Source organism: Dasypus novemcinctus, chromosome 11 (assembly GCF_030445035.2).
Source record: "Dasypus novemcinctus isolate mDasNov1 chromosome 11, mDasNov1.1.hap2, whole genome shotgun sequence".
NCBI lineage: Eukaryota > Metazoa > Chordata > Mammalia > Cingulata > Dasypodidae > Dasypus > Dasypus novemcinctus.
The window spans coordinates 88859713-88879115 of NC_080683.1; the positions used below are offsets into that span (position 1 = coordinate 88859713).

A 19403-nucleotide genomic window follows, 5' to 3' on the forward strand; every position below is an offset into this window, starting at 1 on the left:
AGTCTTTCATGGTGCTCTCTTTAGAATCTATAGGGTAGATTGTTTTAAGTATAATTCTTGAAGGTTTAGCTTTAACTTTATAATCATATGCTCCATAAAAAGACAGACAATTCTAGCCATTAACATTTTCTTTTGTAAACTATCATTTCTTACATTTTTAAACCAAGACCCTACTTGGTTGGCTACATTTCCTCCTAACTCCTGGAATTTTCTAGTCTTTTTAAAAAAGACAAACAAAAATTATATTTCTACAGTCTGAAGATGTGACTTTGTAAGATAAAAGCCAAGAACTATTGATCTAAACAGATGGAAGAGAAGGAGCAAATGTCTGAATTAAGACAGAGAAGGTAACTTGGCATGGCTAGATCTCAAGATGCCTAGGGATGTGGTAAGATATGTGGCTACAAGGTGTAGGGGCCAGATCTCATTGGGCTTTGTCAGCCATGCCAGAGTTTGGACTTGTCTCTGAAAACTATGGCAAAGAATTAAAAAATTTTACAATGGTAGTACTGATTTTAAAATCATTACTGATTTTAAAATTATTACTCTGACAACAATGTGGAAATTGGAAATAGATAAATCAGTTGATCATTTTTTGAGAGAGAAGGAAGATCTCCATAGCAGGTGTTATAGTATGCTGCTGAGATTGCCTGTTCAGGACACATTTTCTCAGCTGCTTGGAGAGCTGTCTCTTAAAGTTCAATGTTGCAACCATCTCAGATTACATTTGCCTGAAAGTTTAGGCTCCTGTCTGGGAAAGCCCATTTCTTTTTTAAAAAATTATTATTTTTTGTCTTTATTTTTTTAATGTTACATTAAAAAAATATGAGGTCCCCATATACCCCCCCACTCCCCTCCCCCCACTCCTCCCCCCATAACAACCACCTCCTCCATCATCATGAGACATTCATCACACTTGGTGAACACATCTCTGAGCACTGCAGCACCTCATGGTCAATGGTCCACACCATAGCCCACATTCTCCCCCAGTCCATCCAGTGGGCCATGGGAGGACATACAATGTCCGGTAACTGTCCCTGCAGCACCACCCAGGACAACTCCAACCTAAAAATGCCCCTACATCACATCTCTTCCTCCCACTCCCTACCCCCAGCAGCCACCATGGCCACTTTCTCCACACCAATGCCACATTTTCTTCAATTACTAATCACAATAGTTTATGAATAGACTATCAGTAAGTCCACTCTAATCCATACTCTACTCCTCCATCCTGTGGACCCTGGAATGGTTGTGTCCACTCCACATCTATATCAAGAGGGGGCTTAGATTCCACATGGATGCTGGATGCAATTCTCCTGCTTTCAGTTGTAGGCACTCTTGCCTCACTGGTGTAGTGGTTGACCTTCACCTCCATGTTAGCTGAGTGAGGTAAGTCCAATAAACCAGAGTGTAGGAGTTGCAAATCTGTTGAGGCTCAGGGCCTGGCTATCACATGGTCAATCCAGAGATTCAGGTCCCCTGGGTATACACTAAACCCCAGTGCCAGCTACAGTTCTGGTAAAAGTAACAGGAGAGACTTGTGGACAAAGATCACATTTGAGTCCAACTCCATCACACAGAAACACAAACTCCAGAGTAGGGCCAACTGACATGGTACTGAACTCCATCTGCCATGACCATAGAACCTGTGGGTCTCTGTAGCCCTCAGAAGAACCAATCCCTGGGGTTGTATCTACTTTATCTGTCTCTGGGACTCTGCTGAGGTGTGCATAAGGGTGACCCCTCTGATAACCTCCCAGCTCTTTTTGGAGACTCATAGCCATGTAAACTCATTTGTCCTTTCCATTTTCCCCTTTGATTCAGGTCAAAAAGCATTTTTAACTCCTGGTATTATATTCTGCTGGTCTGAGTTGACCCTTTTACTCAAGGTCATTTCTAATAGCTGATTCTTTAATTGTAGACAGTGACAACTCCATAGGGCCATCGCAGCTTCAGTGTTTCCCAAGGGAGGAGATGAGGACTCTTGTATTTCCATCACAGATCAACTTCTCTTTCTCTCTAATCCTGTTTCTCTCATTTCCTTACAGATATTGTTCTCTAATAAACTTCCCTAATAAACTTGCCACTCAGAAGTCTCCATTCCAGTGTCTTTGCCTAGAGATCCCAACCTAAGAAAAATTGTTGTTAAATTTCAAGTAATAACAGATGAGAGTTTAAAAGAAGAGAATGGCATATGAGAATTGAAAGGAGAAATTAAATTCCAGAAATATTCAAGAGGTAGAGGGAACAGTACTTGATATTGATTGCTTTCATGCATATATGCCATTGAGTGAGTTGTGTGAGGAGGCAGTGTGGAGCTGGTGAACAGTGAAGGAGACAATGGATTCTAGGATAACTTCTAGTTTATGGTTTTAGCAACTGGGGACTCCTCCCTTTCTAGATATATGTGATGCCTGAGCACATTTCTTGGCTGGACTTCCCAGAGTCTGTCTGTATGTTAGTGCTGGGAGTGGGACTGTCTCAGGTCTATGGTGCCAAAACTTGGGAAACAGAAATATAGAAATCGAAACCAAACCGAGGATTAAACCAAACAGAAAGTCCACCTAAAACATCAAACCAACAAAGTGGTTACAGAAAGAAAACCTAAGACATCCAATTAGAGAAGAAAGGTTTGGAATGGGGGTAGGAGGCAGAACCTCCTAAAAGGACTCTTTGTGCACTGGAAGATAGATCCAAGAACATTTTGTTCTTTCCCTGGGGAAAGGAATTATTGAAGATCTATGCTCTTTGGACAAGTTGGTAGTGGAGACTTTGATTGAAAGAGAAAACACAGGAGAGGGAGCAGGTTTGGGGAAGAGGATGATGAGTTCATTATTCAAATAGTGACTTTTGTAAAACTACAAAGACTTACATATTATAAACTGCTTTTAATTCTATTATTCTAGGGAATTTGGCCTTATATTTTTGTCATCATTTTGACATTTAAAGCACACATCCAGTAAGCAAGAAAGGAGGCTTATATAAACATAAATACTACCTGTATAAATTATATTGCTCTATTTTCACAAGTAACGTAACAAAATAAAAGAAACAGTAAGATAACTTTGAGGCGTATTTTGAAAAAGAAAGCTAGAAAACAAAAGAAACGAGAAGCAGGGTATATTGTAGAATTTGAAAACTTCTCATGAATAAAACAATATTTTTTCAATCTAATCAGAAGAAAAGAGAGTATAAATGTTTAAGTTTCACCTGATGATTCCTTGAGATCCTTGGAGAAATTACAAAAGTATAGAACCAGTTAATAGTGCACCAAATATATCCCAAGACTACATCAATGGTGATTATAACTAGATGCCCAGTGGTTCATAAAAGGACATAAAATGAAATTGAAAATGAAACAAAAAGTCACCATCATTTTGAAATATATCAACCAGACTTCTAAAGAGAAAAACAAATGGAACTGGAATGTATTTAATAGATAGTTAGTGACATTTTATTTTAATCTTTGTTGAAGATATATTTTCTTGGGAGAAATATTGTTGCAAACACATTAACTAAAGGCAATTAAAAATGATTACCTGAGAGGCAGAAAATATATTAAATCTTAGCAGTGGTTGTCTCTGGTTAGTAGGATTATGAAAGTGATTTTAATTTTTTTTACTTTTCTGAATTTTCCAAACATTCCACGGAGATTACTTTTTTAAAAAGATTTATTTATTTATTTATTTATTTATTTATTTATTTATTTATTTATTTATTTATTTCTCTCTCCTTTCCCTCCCCACCCTGGTTGTCTGTTCTCTGTGTCCATTTGCTGCATCTTCTTCATCTGCTTCTGTTGTTGTCAGTGGCACGGGAATCTGTGTTTCTTTTTGTTGCGTCATCTTGTTGTGTCAGCTCTCTGTGTGTGCGGTGCCATTCTTAGGCAGCTGCACTTTCTTTCACGCTGGGCAGCTCTCCTTATGGGGCACACTCCTTGCGCATGGGGCTCCCCTAAGCGGGGACACCCCTGAGTGGCACGGCACTCCTTGCATGCATCAGCATTGCACATGGGCCAGCTCCACACGGGTCAAGGAGGCCTGAGATTTGAACCGCGGACCTTCCATGTGGTAGACGGACGCTCTAACCACTGGGCCAAGTCCGCTTCCCACATATTACTTTTATAATCAGAAAAGCAGCAATAAGAAAGATAAAAAGAAGTACCTTGATTTATTTTATTTCGGAAAAGATGGGGAACAAGTGAATCTTCTATATAGGAAAAAGCTATATATATATACCCTCAATATGGTGTTTGTAACCTGGGGTTGCATATCCTTTCTGTATTAAAGTGTTTTCCCTTCGGACATATGCTGAGGAGGAGGATAGAGCAATTAGGGGAATATGCTTCTCTACCCTTTGGCCCATTGAGTTATTTCTGTCACTGATAATTGTGTGTCCCTCTGTTATTCTGATTCTGCCTTGTAATGTGCACATTGGGAAACAAACAGGAGCTGATGGCCCCTCCAAGCTCATCTTTCCTAGATTTTATAGGGTGACTAGAGAGAAGATTCCATTCTTTTCCTGAGTCTCTTCCACCTCCTGAGGAACTAATTCTCTGGAGACCAAACTCATGTGTATAATTGGAGCTCTACTACAGTCTTATTCTGAGTGGTCAAAGTTTCAACAGAGCATAGAGATATAGGTTGAAATTTAGACAATATTACTGATTCTTTTAGAAGAAAAGACAGTTGGGCTTTGGGTCTCTGGAAGGACCTTCCCATGAAGACACTATCTCCCTCCCCAGGTCTCTTTCTATCTTCTACTTGTCCTCACAGGAGGATTTGAGCGGCTTCTTCCGTTTAGAGCACTTTGGACTTTGACCAGATAATAGAATATACTTTTGTACTTACTATTTTCTGATTCTAGAGGCAAAAGGATGAGTGAATGTAATGATGTGGACTCCACAATCAACACAACTAATGTGATTTTCTTATTAGTGATCTAAAAAGAAGGCACATCTCACCAAATTAAACAGTTTTTTTTTCCTCTCCAGACAATTGTTTGCCCTTGTATGAGGAAAGGATGTTTATTCTATTAGCATGTCTTGGATTCTCCCCTTGAGAAACCATATCCCTAGAATGGTGATACTAAGAAACAGGAAGCTTTCCGAGCTTGACTTGCTTTATTGGGATCTCAGCACTGTCTGTACATAGCTGCATTTAGCCATTTGGCATGAATAGCCCCTGTTGTATTGAATTCTTTCTTAAGCCCTGGAGAGTGGGCACTTACCATTTATTTAGCACTGTGTGAGTTTTCCATTGCTGCTGTAACAAATTACCACAAATCTAATGGCTTGAAACAATAAACCCTGTTATCCTATGGATCTGTGGTTTAGAAGTTCAACACATGTCTTAATGGGCTGAAATGAAGGTTTCATCAGGGCCATTTTCCTTCTGGAGGTTGTAGTGGGGAATTCATTTTTTTTACTTTTCTGGCTTCTAGAGGACATTCTCATTCCTTGGTGTGCAGTCCCCATTTTCAAAGCCAGCAATGACTCACTCTTTCTCATATTGCATCAGTCTAAAACTGCCTCTTCTGCCTCTTCTTTTTTATTATTTTTTTATTTGAGGAGTTGTCAATTAACAAATTACTTCACCCCTCAACAAACACCTTGCATTTTTGTGACACATTTGTTACAAATGATGAAAGAACATCACACTACTATCTATAGTCTGTAGCTTCTATTTGGTGTATTTTCCTCACAAACCACCCTATTAATAACACCATGTACTAGTATTGTATTTTTGTTATAATTCATGAAAGAACATTCTTGTATTTGTACTGTTAACTACTGTCCATCATTCACCATGAGGTTTGCTGTGTTAGATGGTCCCTTGCCTTATACAATCCATCCAAAGTCTATACTCAGTAATTCAGTTTCATCACAGAGCTGTGCTGTCCTCACAGTCCATTTCAGAAAGTTTTTTATTCCAAAATGAAAAATCCTATACCACTTTATACCCCACATTATTTTCCCTTAGTATTGTAATAATACTTCCTTTGACATTGCTGTAAAAATATTACAATATTACTGTTAACTACAGACTAAATGTTACATTAGTTATATTTTTCTCATGTATCTCCATATTCTTAACACCTTATAATAAAGGAACATTTTTCCATTTGTACTATTAACCACAATCAACATCCACCACTCAAATCACTATCCCTAGATTATCCTTTAGCTTTCTTTCAATTGACATTAACCTCTGGAGACTACCACTTTCAGATCAATCACATTTACAAATCAGCAGTATTGATTATAATCATTATGTGTTACCATCACCTCTAACCATTTCCCCACATTTATAATCTCCTTTATTAAACATTCTACATACATTCAGAATCAGCTCCCCCTTCTCAACCCACATTCTTCCCCCTAGAAATCTATACTCTATAGTTAATCTCCATTAGTTTTATTCATGGTATTAATTTATATTAGTGAGACTATACAATATGTATCTTTTTGTGTCTGGCTTATGTCACTCAAAATAATGTCCTCAAGGCTCATCCATGTTGTCATATGCATCCCAAGTTCATTTCTTTTCATAGATGAATATTATTCCATCATATATATATACCACATTTTGTTTATCCATTCCTCAGTTGATGGACACTCGAGTCATTTCCATCTTTTAGCAATTGTGAATTATGCTGCTATGAACATAGGTATGAAAATGCCTTTTTGTGTTTCTTGTTTTCAGTTCTTATGAATATATACCTAGTAGTGGAATTATTGGATCATATGGCAGTTCTATATTTAGCTTCATGAGGAACCACCAAACTGTCCTCCACAGAGGCTACACCATTTTACATTCCCACCAACTGTGAAGGAGTGTTACCATTTCTCCACATCCTTTTCAGTGCTTGTGATTTTCCACCTTTTTAGTATGGCCATTGTGCAAAGCATGACATGATATCCCATAGTTTGATCTGCATTTCTCTAATAGTTGATGAGTTGAGCATCTTTTCATGTGCTTTTTGGCTATTTGTATTTCTTCTTTGAAAAAAATATCTGTTCAAGTCTTTTGCACATTTTTGTTGGGTTGCTTGTCTTTTTATCTTTGAGTTGTATGATCTCTTTATATAAAATGGAGACCAATTCCTTATTAGATATGTGGTTTCCAAAATTTTCCCCCAGGAAGTAGATTACCTTTTCACCTTCTTAAAGCTATTTGAAGCACAAAATTGTTAAATTTTGAGGAGGTCTCATTTACCTATTTTTTCCTTTCTTGTTCTTTGGGTGTAAGGTTTAAGAAACCACCACCTACCACAATATCTTGAAAATGCTTCCCTACAATTTCTTCAAGGAGTTTTATGGTTCTCGCTTTTATATTTAGGTCCTTGATCCATTTCAAGTTAATTTTTGTATAAGGTATAAGATAGGGGTCCTCTTTCTTTCTTTTGGATATGGATATCCAGCTGTCCACCACCATTTGTTGCACAGACTGTTCTGGCCCAGCTGGGTGGGTTTGATAGTCTTGTCAAAATCACTTGACTATAGATATGAAGGTATATTTCTGAATTCTCACTTCAGTTCCATTAGTCAATATGTCTATCTTTATGCTAGTACCATGCTTTTACCACTACAGCTAAAAGCATGATTTAAAGTCAGGAAGTAAGAATCCTCCAACTTCGTTCCTCTTTTTAAGATATTTTTGGCTATCCAGGGGCCCTTATCTTCAGAAAAATTTGATCATTGGCTTTTCTATTTCTTTAAAAAACACTGTTGGGATTTTTATTGGGATTATGTTGAATCTGTAAATCAGTTTAGGTAGAATTGACATCTTAATGATATTTAGTCATCCAATCCATGAACACAGAATGGTCTTCCATTTATTTAGGTCTTCTTTGGTTTCTTTTAGCAATATTTTGTAGTTTTCTGAATACAAATTATTTTAGTTTGTCAAAGGGTTGTTTATGTAAAGTACTAGAAATGGGTTGGCTTTTATAAAGGGGACTCATTTGACATAAAAGCTTACAGTTCCAAGGCTCTGAAAAGTCCAAACAGAATCTCCAAAGTCAGCAGCTACATGTTAAAGCAGCTACATGTTAAAGTAAGATGGCCACTGATCTCTACCAAGGTTTGAACTCAGGTAAGAGCAACCAGTCAAGGGCTTGTCTCTTTCCAAGCCTCCTGTAACAGTCTTGGCTGTTCCTCTTTCTTCCCAAGTTTAGCTGTAAGCTATCAGGTATATAACAGTTCTCATCTCCTCTTGAGTTGCTCCATGGGCTCAGCCTTGTGGGGCTTCATGCTTAAGTAATCCTCTAGACCTCTCTCTTACATGGGAGGATCAAACATGGCTGCTTCATTTTCCTGTGTGTGTCTCTCTCTGTGTTTCCATTTATATCAGACCCAGCAAGAGGGAAGAGACTCGATCTGAGTCACACCTCATTGACATAGTCCAATCAAGAGCCCTAAAGTGATCTTATCAAGTACTCTAATCAAAGGATCTTCAGTTGAATTTAGTAAAATCAACAGGTACCACACCCAGATGACTAGATCAGTTTACAAATATAATCTTTCTCTTTTTGTGATTCATAAAATAATTTCAAACTGCCACACAGGTCCTTTATGTCCTTGGTTAAATTTCTTCCTAAATATTTTATTCTTTTAGTCACTATTTTAAATGGATTTTTTTTTCTGACTTCCTCCTCAGATTGCTCATTATTAATGGCAGTATATGTAAATGAGACTGGTTTTAGTGTATGAATCATATATCCTGACAATTTGCTGAACTTGTTTATTAGCTCTAGTGGCTTTGTTGTGGATTTTTTTTGTGATTTTCTAGATATAGGGTCATATTATCAGTGAGTAGCTAAAGTTTTACTTCTTCCTTTCTTATTTGGATGTTTTTTTAAAATTTATTTTTCTTGCCTAATAGCTCTAGCTAGAACTTCTAGAACAATATTAAATAACAGTGGTGACAGTGGGCATCCTTTTCTTGTTTCCAAACTCAGAAATATTTCAGTCTTTTACTGTTGAGTACAATGTTAGCTGTGGGTTTTTCATATATTCTCTTTACCTTGTTGAGAAAGTTTCCTTCTATCCTATCTTTTAGGGTGTGTTTTTTTTTTTTTTTTATCAAGAAAGGATACTGTGTTTTGTCAAATGCCTTTTCTGCATCAATTGAGGTGGTCATGTGATTTTTCTTCTTCAATTTATTAATGTGTTTTATTACAGTAATTAATTTCCTTCTGTTGAACAACCTTTCATATCTGGGATAAAACCCACTTGATCATTGTGTAAAATTATTTTAATATACTTTTGCATTTGGTTATCAAGTATTTGTTGAAGATTTTTGCACCTATATTCATTAGAAATGTTGGTCTGTAATTTTCTGTTTTTGTAATATATTTATCTGGCTTTAGTATTAGGGTCATGTTAGCTTCATAGAATGAGTTTAGTACATTCCCTCTATTCAATTTTTGGAAGATTTTGAAGAAGATTGGTATTAGATCATCTTTTAATGACCGGGGGAACTCATCTGTGAAGCCATCTTGTCCTGGGTTGTTCAGTATTCAGAGATTTTTGATGACTGTTTTAACTCATTACTTGTAATTTGTTGAGGTCTTCTGTCTCTTCTGTTGTCACTGAAGGTTGTTCAAGTGTTTCTACGAATTTACCAATTTCATCTATGTTGTCTAGTTTCTTTGCATACAGTTGTTCATAGTATCATCTTTTGATCTCTTTTATTTCTCTTGGGTCAGTTTTAACAGCCTCATTCTTAATTCTGATTTTATTTATTTGCATCTTTTCTTTTTTTCTTTGCCAATCTCAGTCTTGGTAAGGGTTTGTCAATTTTGTTAACTTCTCATAGAATAACCTTTTGGTTTTGTTGATTCTATTTTTTTTTTTTTTTTGGTTGTTTTCGGTTTCTTTTATTTTTTTCTACTCTGGTCTTTGTTATTTCTTTTCTTCTGCTTGGTTTTGGATTACCTTTCTGTTCTATTTCTAATTCTTCCATGTATGCACTGAGGTCTTCAATTTTCCTTTATCTTCTTTTTTTTTTTCATGTAAGTTTTGAAGGCTATGAATTTCCCACTCACCACTGCCTTGCTGTGTCCCATAGGTTTTGATATATTGTGTTCTCATTTTCATTAATCTCAAGATATTTACTAATTTCTTTTGCAATTTCTTCTTTGATCTATTGATTATTCATGACTGTGATGTTTAATCTCTATATATTTGTGAATTGTCTGTTTTTCCATCCATCATTGAGTTATGGTTGTTTTCCACTGTGATCAGGGAACGTGCTTTGTATAATTTCAATATTTTTAAATTTATTGAGACCTGTCTTATGACCCAACATATGATCTATCCTGAAGAAGGATCCATGAGCACTTGAGAAAATGTATATCCCACTGTTTTGGGTTGTAATATTTTATAAATGTCTTTTAGGTCTACTTCATTTATCTTATTATTCAGATTCTCAGTCTCCTTATTTATCAGCTTTTCAAATGTTCTATCTAATGCTTAGAGTGCTGTGTTGAAGCCTTTAAATATTACTGTAGAGATGTCTATTTCTCCTTTGTTTTGCTTCTGTATGTCTCACATATTTGGAGCACCCAGATTAGGTACATAAATATTTATGATTATTATTTCTTCTTGCTCAATTGTGCTGTTATTAGTATATAATGACCTTCTTCATCTTCTATAACAGTTTACATTTAAAATATATTTTGTCTGGTGTTAACGTCCCTAGTCCAGATCATATTTGGCTACTATTTGTGTCCATTATCTTTTTCCAAGTTGTCACTTTCAGCCTTATTGTGTCCTAGCATCTAACGTAAGTCTCTTGTAGAGAGCATATAGATGGCCCATATTTTTTATCCATTCTATCAGTCTATGTCTTTTGACTGGGACTTCAATCTATTAACTTTGAATATTTTTACTATAAAGGCATTGCTTACTTTGTTCATTTTATCCCTTGACTTTCTATTGTTTTATCTTACTGTTGTCTGTCTTTTTACCCTTTGTATTACTTTGCCAAAGTAGTGTTGATGCAAAATACCAGAAGTGTGTTGGCTTTTATAAAGGGTGTTTATTTGGGATAGGAGCTTACAGATACTAGGCCATAAAGCATAAGTCACTTCCCTCACTGAAGTCTATTTCCATGTGTTGGATCAAGATGTCTGCCAATGTTGCCAGGGTTCAGGCTTCCTGGGTTCCTCTCTTCCTAGGTCTTCTCTCTGGGCTCAGGTCCTCTATTTTCTCCACAAGGCCAACTGTAGATTATAAGGCTCTCTAGGCTTTGCCTCTCTCCACAATGTCAGCTGTAGACTATAGGGTGAATGGCTCTGTCTCTCTACCTGGGGTTTCTGCCATGTCTAAGGAGCCATCTCTATTCCTCTGTGTTCTTCTCCTGGCTCAGGTCCTCTCTTCCTGGGGCTTGCTTCTCTTTCCTCTGTGTCCTTACTTCCCAAGGCTCCAGCTCAAGACTCCATCATCAAACTCCAATATCAAAACTCCAACATCAAAATCTCCAACTCTGTCCTTTGCCATGTCTTTTATCTTTGAGTCCCAAAACACCAAATGGTGGGGACTCAACACACTACTGACATGGCCCAATCAAAGTCCTAATCATAATTGAATCATGCCCCGGTACAGACCAGTTTACAAACATAATGCAATATCTATGTTTGGAATTCATAACTATATCAAACTGCTACACCCTTTTAGTTACTTTTACTAATAATCTTCACTTCTACACTTCTCTTTAAGTGTCCTGAACTGCAGAACTCCCTTTAGCATCACTTGTAAATCTGGATTTTTGGTAACAAACTCTCACTGTTTTTGTTCATCTGTGAAGACTTTAAACTCTCCCTCATTGGTCTCATTAGTTAAGGATAGTTTTGCTAGACAAAGAATTCTTAGCTGGCAGTCTTTTCTTTCATAAATACATCATACTACTGCCTTTTCTTTTTTTTTTTTTTTTTTTTTTGCCTCCATGGTTTCTAATGAGAGATTGGCACTTAGTCTTGTTGAATTTCCCTTGTATGTGATCCATTGCTTTTTTCTTGCAGTTATCAGAATCCTCTTTATTTCTGGCATTTTTCATTATGAATCATAGGTGCCTCTGAGTAGGTCTCTTCAGATCTATTCTGTTTGTGGTGTGTTGTCTTTCTTAGATATTGATATTTATGTCTTTCATAAAAGTGTTTTGTCATTAGTCCCTCAAATATTTTTTCTTCCCTTTTCCATTCTCTTTTCCTCCTGGGACACCTATAATGCTTATGTTTGTGCATTTTGCATTGTCATTCAATTCCCTGAGACCCTGTTTCATTTACTGCATTCTTTCTGTTCTCCTCTCTATTCAAGTTCAAGTGCTCAGCTCAGTCCTTCAGTTCACTAATTCTGTCCTCTATCAATTCAAGTCTGCTGTTATATGTCTCCAAAGTATTTTTAATCTCATCCATTGTATCTTTCATTCCAATAAGCTCTGTTACATTTCTTTGAGGGTTTTTAAATTGTTCTCTATGCTCACCCAATGTCTTCTTAATATCCTTTATCTCTCTCTCTCTTTTGGGGGGGGGCAAATCTCACTTTAATTGCAAAAGCCTTCATTTACAGCACATTCAGTAATGAACAAACAGAAGAGCTGCTGATATTTGAACATATGAACGTAAAAACCCTTGAAATTCAGGTAGTCAAAATAAGAGCATTCAACAAGGAAAACAACCCTCCTCAGTTATTCAAAGTAGTAAGATGTTCCTTGCAGAGAAAGGAGGAAAACATTCTTCACATTTTTAGGCAAATACATATTGGCAGTTCGACTTGATAAAGTGAGCTGGACATCCTCCTTGGAGCAGGTGAGGGCAGAGCACTTAGTAAAAGGGGGAACCTGGGTGCACCAAAGAGCATGCAGTGCCAACCAGACTAATTCCCATCCCCTATACACAGACAAGGCTCATGCTTGCATGACCCCAGACATGAGACAGACAAGGAGAGCCATCAGATATTTATTGCTGTCACTGTTGGATGTTGTCTCACGGTGTTAATTAGCCCATGGAGAAAATCCTTGGCCAGCAAACTCATTTGTCATTGAATTTAAGTCAAAGAATCTTAATGAAATTCTTGTAATATGTATAAAGATTTCTATTTATCTACTTAAAGCAATGGTTACACAATGAACATTCCTGTTCTTATGAGGGTTTGTTCTATACAGTGGAATAGTTTAAGAAAAGCATTGTCTAATTTTTATTTTATAGTCTCAAAAGGGACAGAAGGAATAGAGAGAAAGCATAACTAATTCTCCAACTTGAGGGCCCAGCCTATATAAAAACAGACTTCTCTGACTTGAGGTCCATTCATATGTTTTAGATGTTCCAGTGCTGAGGGAAGGCAAGTAAAGCTCATTACATTCCACTCCTACAGTCAATCTATCACAGTGTTCTAGCTAAAGTGTATGTTTAAAACTACAGAGGGTTTCAACTCAACATCTAAATTTTAAAACTGAAGCATTTCTGCAACAAATACTCTCAAAGAGCTCATCTCAGAAATGAAGTTGAAGAACTATTGCTCAGATATTCTGAAGTCAAGCTGCAGCTTGGCTCTGTCCCCCTTCAGGCTCAGGCAGACACATAAGGTGGTGGCGGCTCCTTGGCGGTGCTGTTCACGGTGGCATCATCCTACGAGGGTAACAGCACGGTAGTGTCATTGCTGGTAATGTAAACCAGGACGTCAGAGGAGTTTCTGCCATTGATGAATCTGTAGAAGTTCCAAAGGAAGCTAATCAGGTAACTCTTAAAAGTCAAGATGATGCTGATAAACAGAAGTATAATCAGGACCAAACAGGTGGGATTCACTGACATGATATCATCTCTGTAGAGAAAATTAGGAGGCAGCTGTCGTATGTACTCCTGAATGGAGTTTGGATAAACGAGCACAGTGACGGCAACCAAGGTGTTCAGGGCAAAATCAAAGATCTGGTAACAGAAGAAGGGGATGATGCAGGCGGCATGTTGCTTGTATGCTCCATAGGAGGCCATTGCATATATCAGGATCATGAGAAGGGAAATGGCAATAGCGATGCACATGTTGGCATTATCCATGAATTCAAAGTCACCTCCTAGTTCAGAACTTGAAAAGTGATACTGATCTGGATCAGCCAGGGCACTCAATAAAATCAACAGCACTATGGCATTGATCATCAGGTACCAGACGCCGAGCAGGATGGTGCCTGTGCGCACATGGTAGCAGCTGTTCGAATAGAATCGTGTCCAGGTCACGACCTTCTTCAATGTTCCGGCCGCGGGCGCAGTTGCGTGAGTGCGTGCCGAAGTTTGCAGGAGCGATGGCCGCGTAGCTGCGGCCTCCCCGCGCGCCTCGCGCGCCCCACGCTGCCGCCGACCGCTTCTCCGCCGCTGCTGCTGCCGCTGCCGCCGCTGGCGCTCCGCCGCCCGCTCGCCCGCCGGCCCTCGCGCTGCCGTGGCCGCAGAGCTTCTAGCGGCTGCCGGGTCGGGACCCTGCGCTCGGAAGGCGGCCGCGGGAGGAGGCGGGGCGGCCGGCGGGCCACGTGACCCGCGCCGGGGCCCGTGATGTCTTAGCCCGCGGGGGCCAGCTGCGGGCGCCGCAGCCTCCGCAAATCGATCAGTCACCTTTGAACCCTCCGCAGGGGCCAGAGTCTGCTGGCCTTTATCTCTTTAACCATATTTTCCTTCAGCTTTTTGAATTGATTTAAGAGAATTTTATAAACACCGTTGATTAGTTGTCTTACATCTGTGTCTCATCAGGATTTCTGATTTGAACATTTGGCTGGGCCATATCTTGCTGTTTCTTAGTATGGCTTATAATTTTTTGCTGATGTCTAGGCATATAAATATGTTGGTGAATTTGCTCTGATGGTCAATTTCTCTATCTTGCCAAGTGTTTGTGTTTCACAGCAATTCTTTGATTTTTGATTAGTATAGATTTCTAAGCTATAAAAACAGCATCAGGGACACAATAATGGGGCATAGACCAGATTCATGAATGCCTGAACATTAGAGTCTACAAAATACTTTTTTACATATTGTAGTTTCCTGGCATTCCAACAGATAACCCTCTTCAGCAAACCTTTCCACTGAGGTGTCTCTTTCAACCTCCACTTGCAGGTGATTCAGGTCTGGCCAGAGCTGAGATTCGAAATGTTCTCTGCTGGCCCAACTCACCAAAGAGAAACCATTATCCGCCCTTTGCAGTATCCTCCCAGGGAGGAAGATGTCTGTTCCCCTTCGGCTTGACTTCAGTGAGCCCTGGTTTTACTGAGACTTTTTGCTTGAGGGTGGGGGATAGGTGACATTCATGGCCCTGGGGCCTAGTAATTCATGTTTTCTCTTTAGCATCTTCTTTCTGTCCTTTTCCCTCCTAGATGTTGTGAAACTTTCACATGGTGTTCACACCCTCAAATCAACTCCCTGAGACAGCTTTTTGCCCTTCCTCCATTGCTTTTCTAAGAGAGTTGAGCCCTGCAACCCTACTCCAATGCCATCTTCCCACTGCCTCCCTGTTTAAGGGTGCTTTTATTGTATGATTACATTAGGCCCATCCAGGTAATACAAGATAAGCTCTCTATTTTATGGTTAGAAACCTTATCCAACTGAAGGATGGAAAACTTCAGTTTTTCACTTTTGAGCTAATGAAAGACCTAATAAATAATATTCTAAGAAGGGTCAAAGCCAGGTTTCCTCATATTCATATAATACATATTCATATAATACTTGATAAATTACTGACACATTATGACTATAAAACTGATGCAAAAAAGGAATGAGTAACAGCATTCTCATCAAAAATAGCTTATCATCATACATTTGAAATTGCTCTTCACTTTATGAGTAGAAAACTGGGTAGAGTTCTAAAGCATAAACTATTTTAAATTAGATATATGTTATATGTTGTCTAAGGATCCTTAGGTCATCTCTGAAATGTATAATTTTATAAATTACTCTAATGGGAAGAATCCTGTTTTAATAGGTCTGTGAGGGTAGAAAAATATTGAAATGCAAAATAAATTAGGATCTTTCGATCTGACAAAAGTTCCAAAATACAATGGATCTTTGTATTTAAAGATGACACAGTCAAGTCACAGTCAGCATTTTAAGTTAATAAAAACTGAACCTTCCACCATTCTCCAATTGTTTTTATGGGAGCTAAAGGTTATTACGTCAATCAGACAGCATTGCTGAGGACTATCTATGTGCTACCAACTGTAACTAATTCAGTAAAGCAAATAAAAACTAGTCTTTTAGAAAGAAGTATACCAAAATAATTCTGTCCCATACATTGAATGACATGTGTATGTGGATATAGTCTCTTTTGGTTGAATTTAATAGTTATTTCTAGGAATGGGGCAAATAAACCCCAAACAAATCTAGTTATACTTGAATTTCTTACCTTAGCCATTGGGGTGAGCAAAAGAAGACATGGAGGTGATGCTGAAAGATCATAAACTGTAACCAAAATATCTGTAGAAAAGGGAAATAAGTCAGATTTCCAAATTCTAACTAGCATGGAACCTAATATCTCCTGGATTTGACATGCATAAATATGCAAGCTGTTTTGCTTAACTGATTTATACACTATAAAAGGAAGCGAAACATGTAGAAGTACTCTATTAGACACTTGTACTTAAAACCACCAATTGCCTCATTTCTACAAGTGCCTGCAGAGATTCTTTCCAGGTGTGATTATTCTTATTCAATTGAAAAGGTTCTTAAGTTTTTATGGCTAGATTTATGATGGAAAATAATTTATCAGTCTTGTCTATGTGTTGCCCCAGGTTTGCTTTCCAGACAATAATTTTTATGAGTCTATTTCATAGGTCAAAGAGCTGGGAGTCAGAGTGATTAGTTATAACTTCAAGACTGGAGAGGTGATACTTAATCATTTAGGGAGCAAGAAAGCAATTAAGTGATCATTTGAATTTTTGCATTTTAATGAGTGTATGAGATTTAAATACAGGTCACTACAAGACCAGGTCACCTACAAAATGGGAATATAGACTTAAGAGTCTTTCACCTCTCTTTACTTTAAAAATACAAAAACAGGAAAATCGAACCTCCGTAGAGGTGGTAGGAAGTATCTTTTATTTTTTTTAATTTTTTAATTTATTTCTCCCCCTCCCCCTTGCCCAGTTATCTGCTCTCTGTGTCCCTTTGCTGTGTGTTCTTCTGTGACTGCCTCTATCCTTATCAGCAGCACTGGGAATCTGTGTTTTTTTTTGTTGCGTCATCTTGCTGTGTCAGGTCTCCGTGTGTGAGGCACCATTCTTCGGCAGGCTGCACTTCCTTCTGCGCTGGGCAGCTCTCCTTACGGGGTGCACTCCTTGCGTGTGGGGTTCCCCTATGCGGGGGACACCCTGCATGGCAGGGCACTCCTTGTGCGCATCAGCACTGTGCATGGGCCAGCTCCACACAGGTCAAGGAGGCCCGGGGTTTGAACCGAGGACCTCTCATGTGGTAGGTGAATGCCCTATCCTTTGGGCCAAGTCCACTTCCCAGGAAGCATCTTGTGATCAGAGTTACCTAAAGGCTCCACGACATCTTGTTACCAGCCCCTTTCCTAGAAAACTGCTTGTTAAATTAAACTTTTGTTGCTGAAGAAAGGAGATATGGAGAATCAGGGTGGCAGAGGGAGGTTCTTCATTAAAAGAACAGAAATAAAGCAGAGTAATTAATCTTGTTTGAATCAAGTCATTCATTCATTTATCCAATGCCAATAGGTAATGCACAAAGTACTATTGGAAGGCAAAGATACATTGGACACAGCTCCTGTCCTATAAAAATAACTTTATTTGGAGTAAGGAAGAAAGTGAGCAGGATCATAATAGAGGTAAAGAAAAAGTCTCAGGGATGTAAAAAACATAGCAGCAAGCAGAGCTTTTGAAAGAACCTCTAGATGACTGAATCCACTGCAAAGGAAGCAAGATAGGGTAGAGGCTCAGAGCATGGTTTTTGCGTCAGGTAGAACTACCTGGGTTTTAATTCTGTTTCTGTAATTTCCAAAGTTTGTAACCTGTGCAGGTTACTTAGCTTCCCTGGGCCTTTGTACCGGGATATAATGATAATGGTGTCATAGAGTTCTGGTGGGGGTCAAAAATGTTATTGTAAAGGACTTCAAACCTGGAACATAACTAGTGATTACCAAGAGGTAGCTGCTATTTTTACTTTTGTTGTTTTTGTAGAAGACTATTTAGAGGTCTGGAATACTTGTGTAGAGCAGAGAATTTGATTCACCGAGACTTCCCCCTCCAGTGGTGTGCTGGATCCAGCCCCCACCAGTTGATGAGAGCCCATTGTGAAATTTTCTGGAATTTTGGAAGCCAGTTGTTAAACACAGTCATCCTTGAAATCTGGCATAGTGGGAGTATTTAAACCTGGAAAACCAGCAAATACTACAGATATGAGCTTCCCCACCATCCAATTGATTTATCAGCACGTCTTTGCAAGTAAATTTCAATCCCAGTGAACCTATGGGATTCTTGGGAACTTCACATGATTCAGGTTTTTTAGTCTTATCTTGAGGGAATGCAACCAGGTTCTTAGGTGATGCCAGATTGAATGGAAATAATGTGGGAGAATAAACTCCATCTGTGAAGAACTGCTTCACTGACTGCTTCACTGTCATAGTTTTTGGTGCAATATGGATTTGCAAACCACATCTCAGAACAGCCCAAATATTTGCTCTTTGAGAACATCTGTTTTTATATTTAATTGGAAGATATGGAACCCAAGTAGACACAATGTTTAGAAACACCCCTTCTTTGTTAGCCAGGTCTCCTGAAGTGAATTATAGTGGGCTCAGGGACCCCAAGTAGCACCGGTCTACCCCCTTCCTGTCTGAACTATAACAGAAACATCCTTAATGGTTATGAAGTATTTAAAATCTAGCCTGGTCCTCATAATGGAGAAAGCATTTCTTAGGCCCACCTTGGTCATTGTTGCTTGAATTACTTCTCTCTTTTCCGTCTTCAGAGGTAGGAAATAGCTGGTCAATATCACGCTTATCCAGTCTATTTCTGTAGTTTGTGATGTTAGATTTAAGCTCCCTCATTTCCCTATACTTTTAGTCTTTTAAAATGTCTCTTTTTAGTACAATTTTATGAAAATTTCCCACTACATTCTTTGTTACATATTTTTCCTTTATTTCTTTCATGAACACTGCCTTTCATTACCTCTCCAACTCATAAAGCATTCTTTGCTCCATGTAGTCTCTTCATTGGGGTCACTGCTGCCTTTTTATTTAAGTAGTAGAGCTCCATTGGAGGAATCACCAGCGCACTGATCCTGTCTTGCCCTCCACAGCTACCTCCATACGGCCCGTGCCCATTTCTGAAAGAACTGCATACACTTCTAGGTTAGGAGTTTGGCAGCTTATTTATAGCTCCTTTATTTAATTGGCCACTAATGAGTTCCAAAGC

General features: G+C 38.5%; 1 protein-coding gene across 1 annotated transcript; it reads right to left on the minus strand.

Annotated features, from left to right (window-relative positions):
• Positions 1-13370: 13370 nt before the first annotated feature.
• Positions 13371-19036, minus strand: LOC101411436 (lysosomal-associated transmembrane protein 4B-like). Its single transcript, XM_058307645.1, is given in 3 exon segments — positions 13371-14601; positions 16379-16449; positions 18913-19036. Coding segments are annotated over 3 exon segments (1224 nt in total). The 3' UTR covers positions 13371-13572.
• Between the last annotated feature and the right edge of the window lie 367 nt (positions 19037-19403).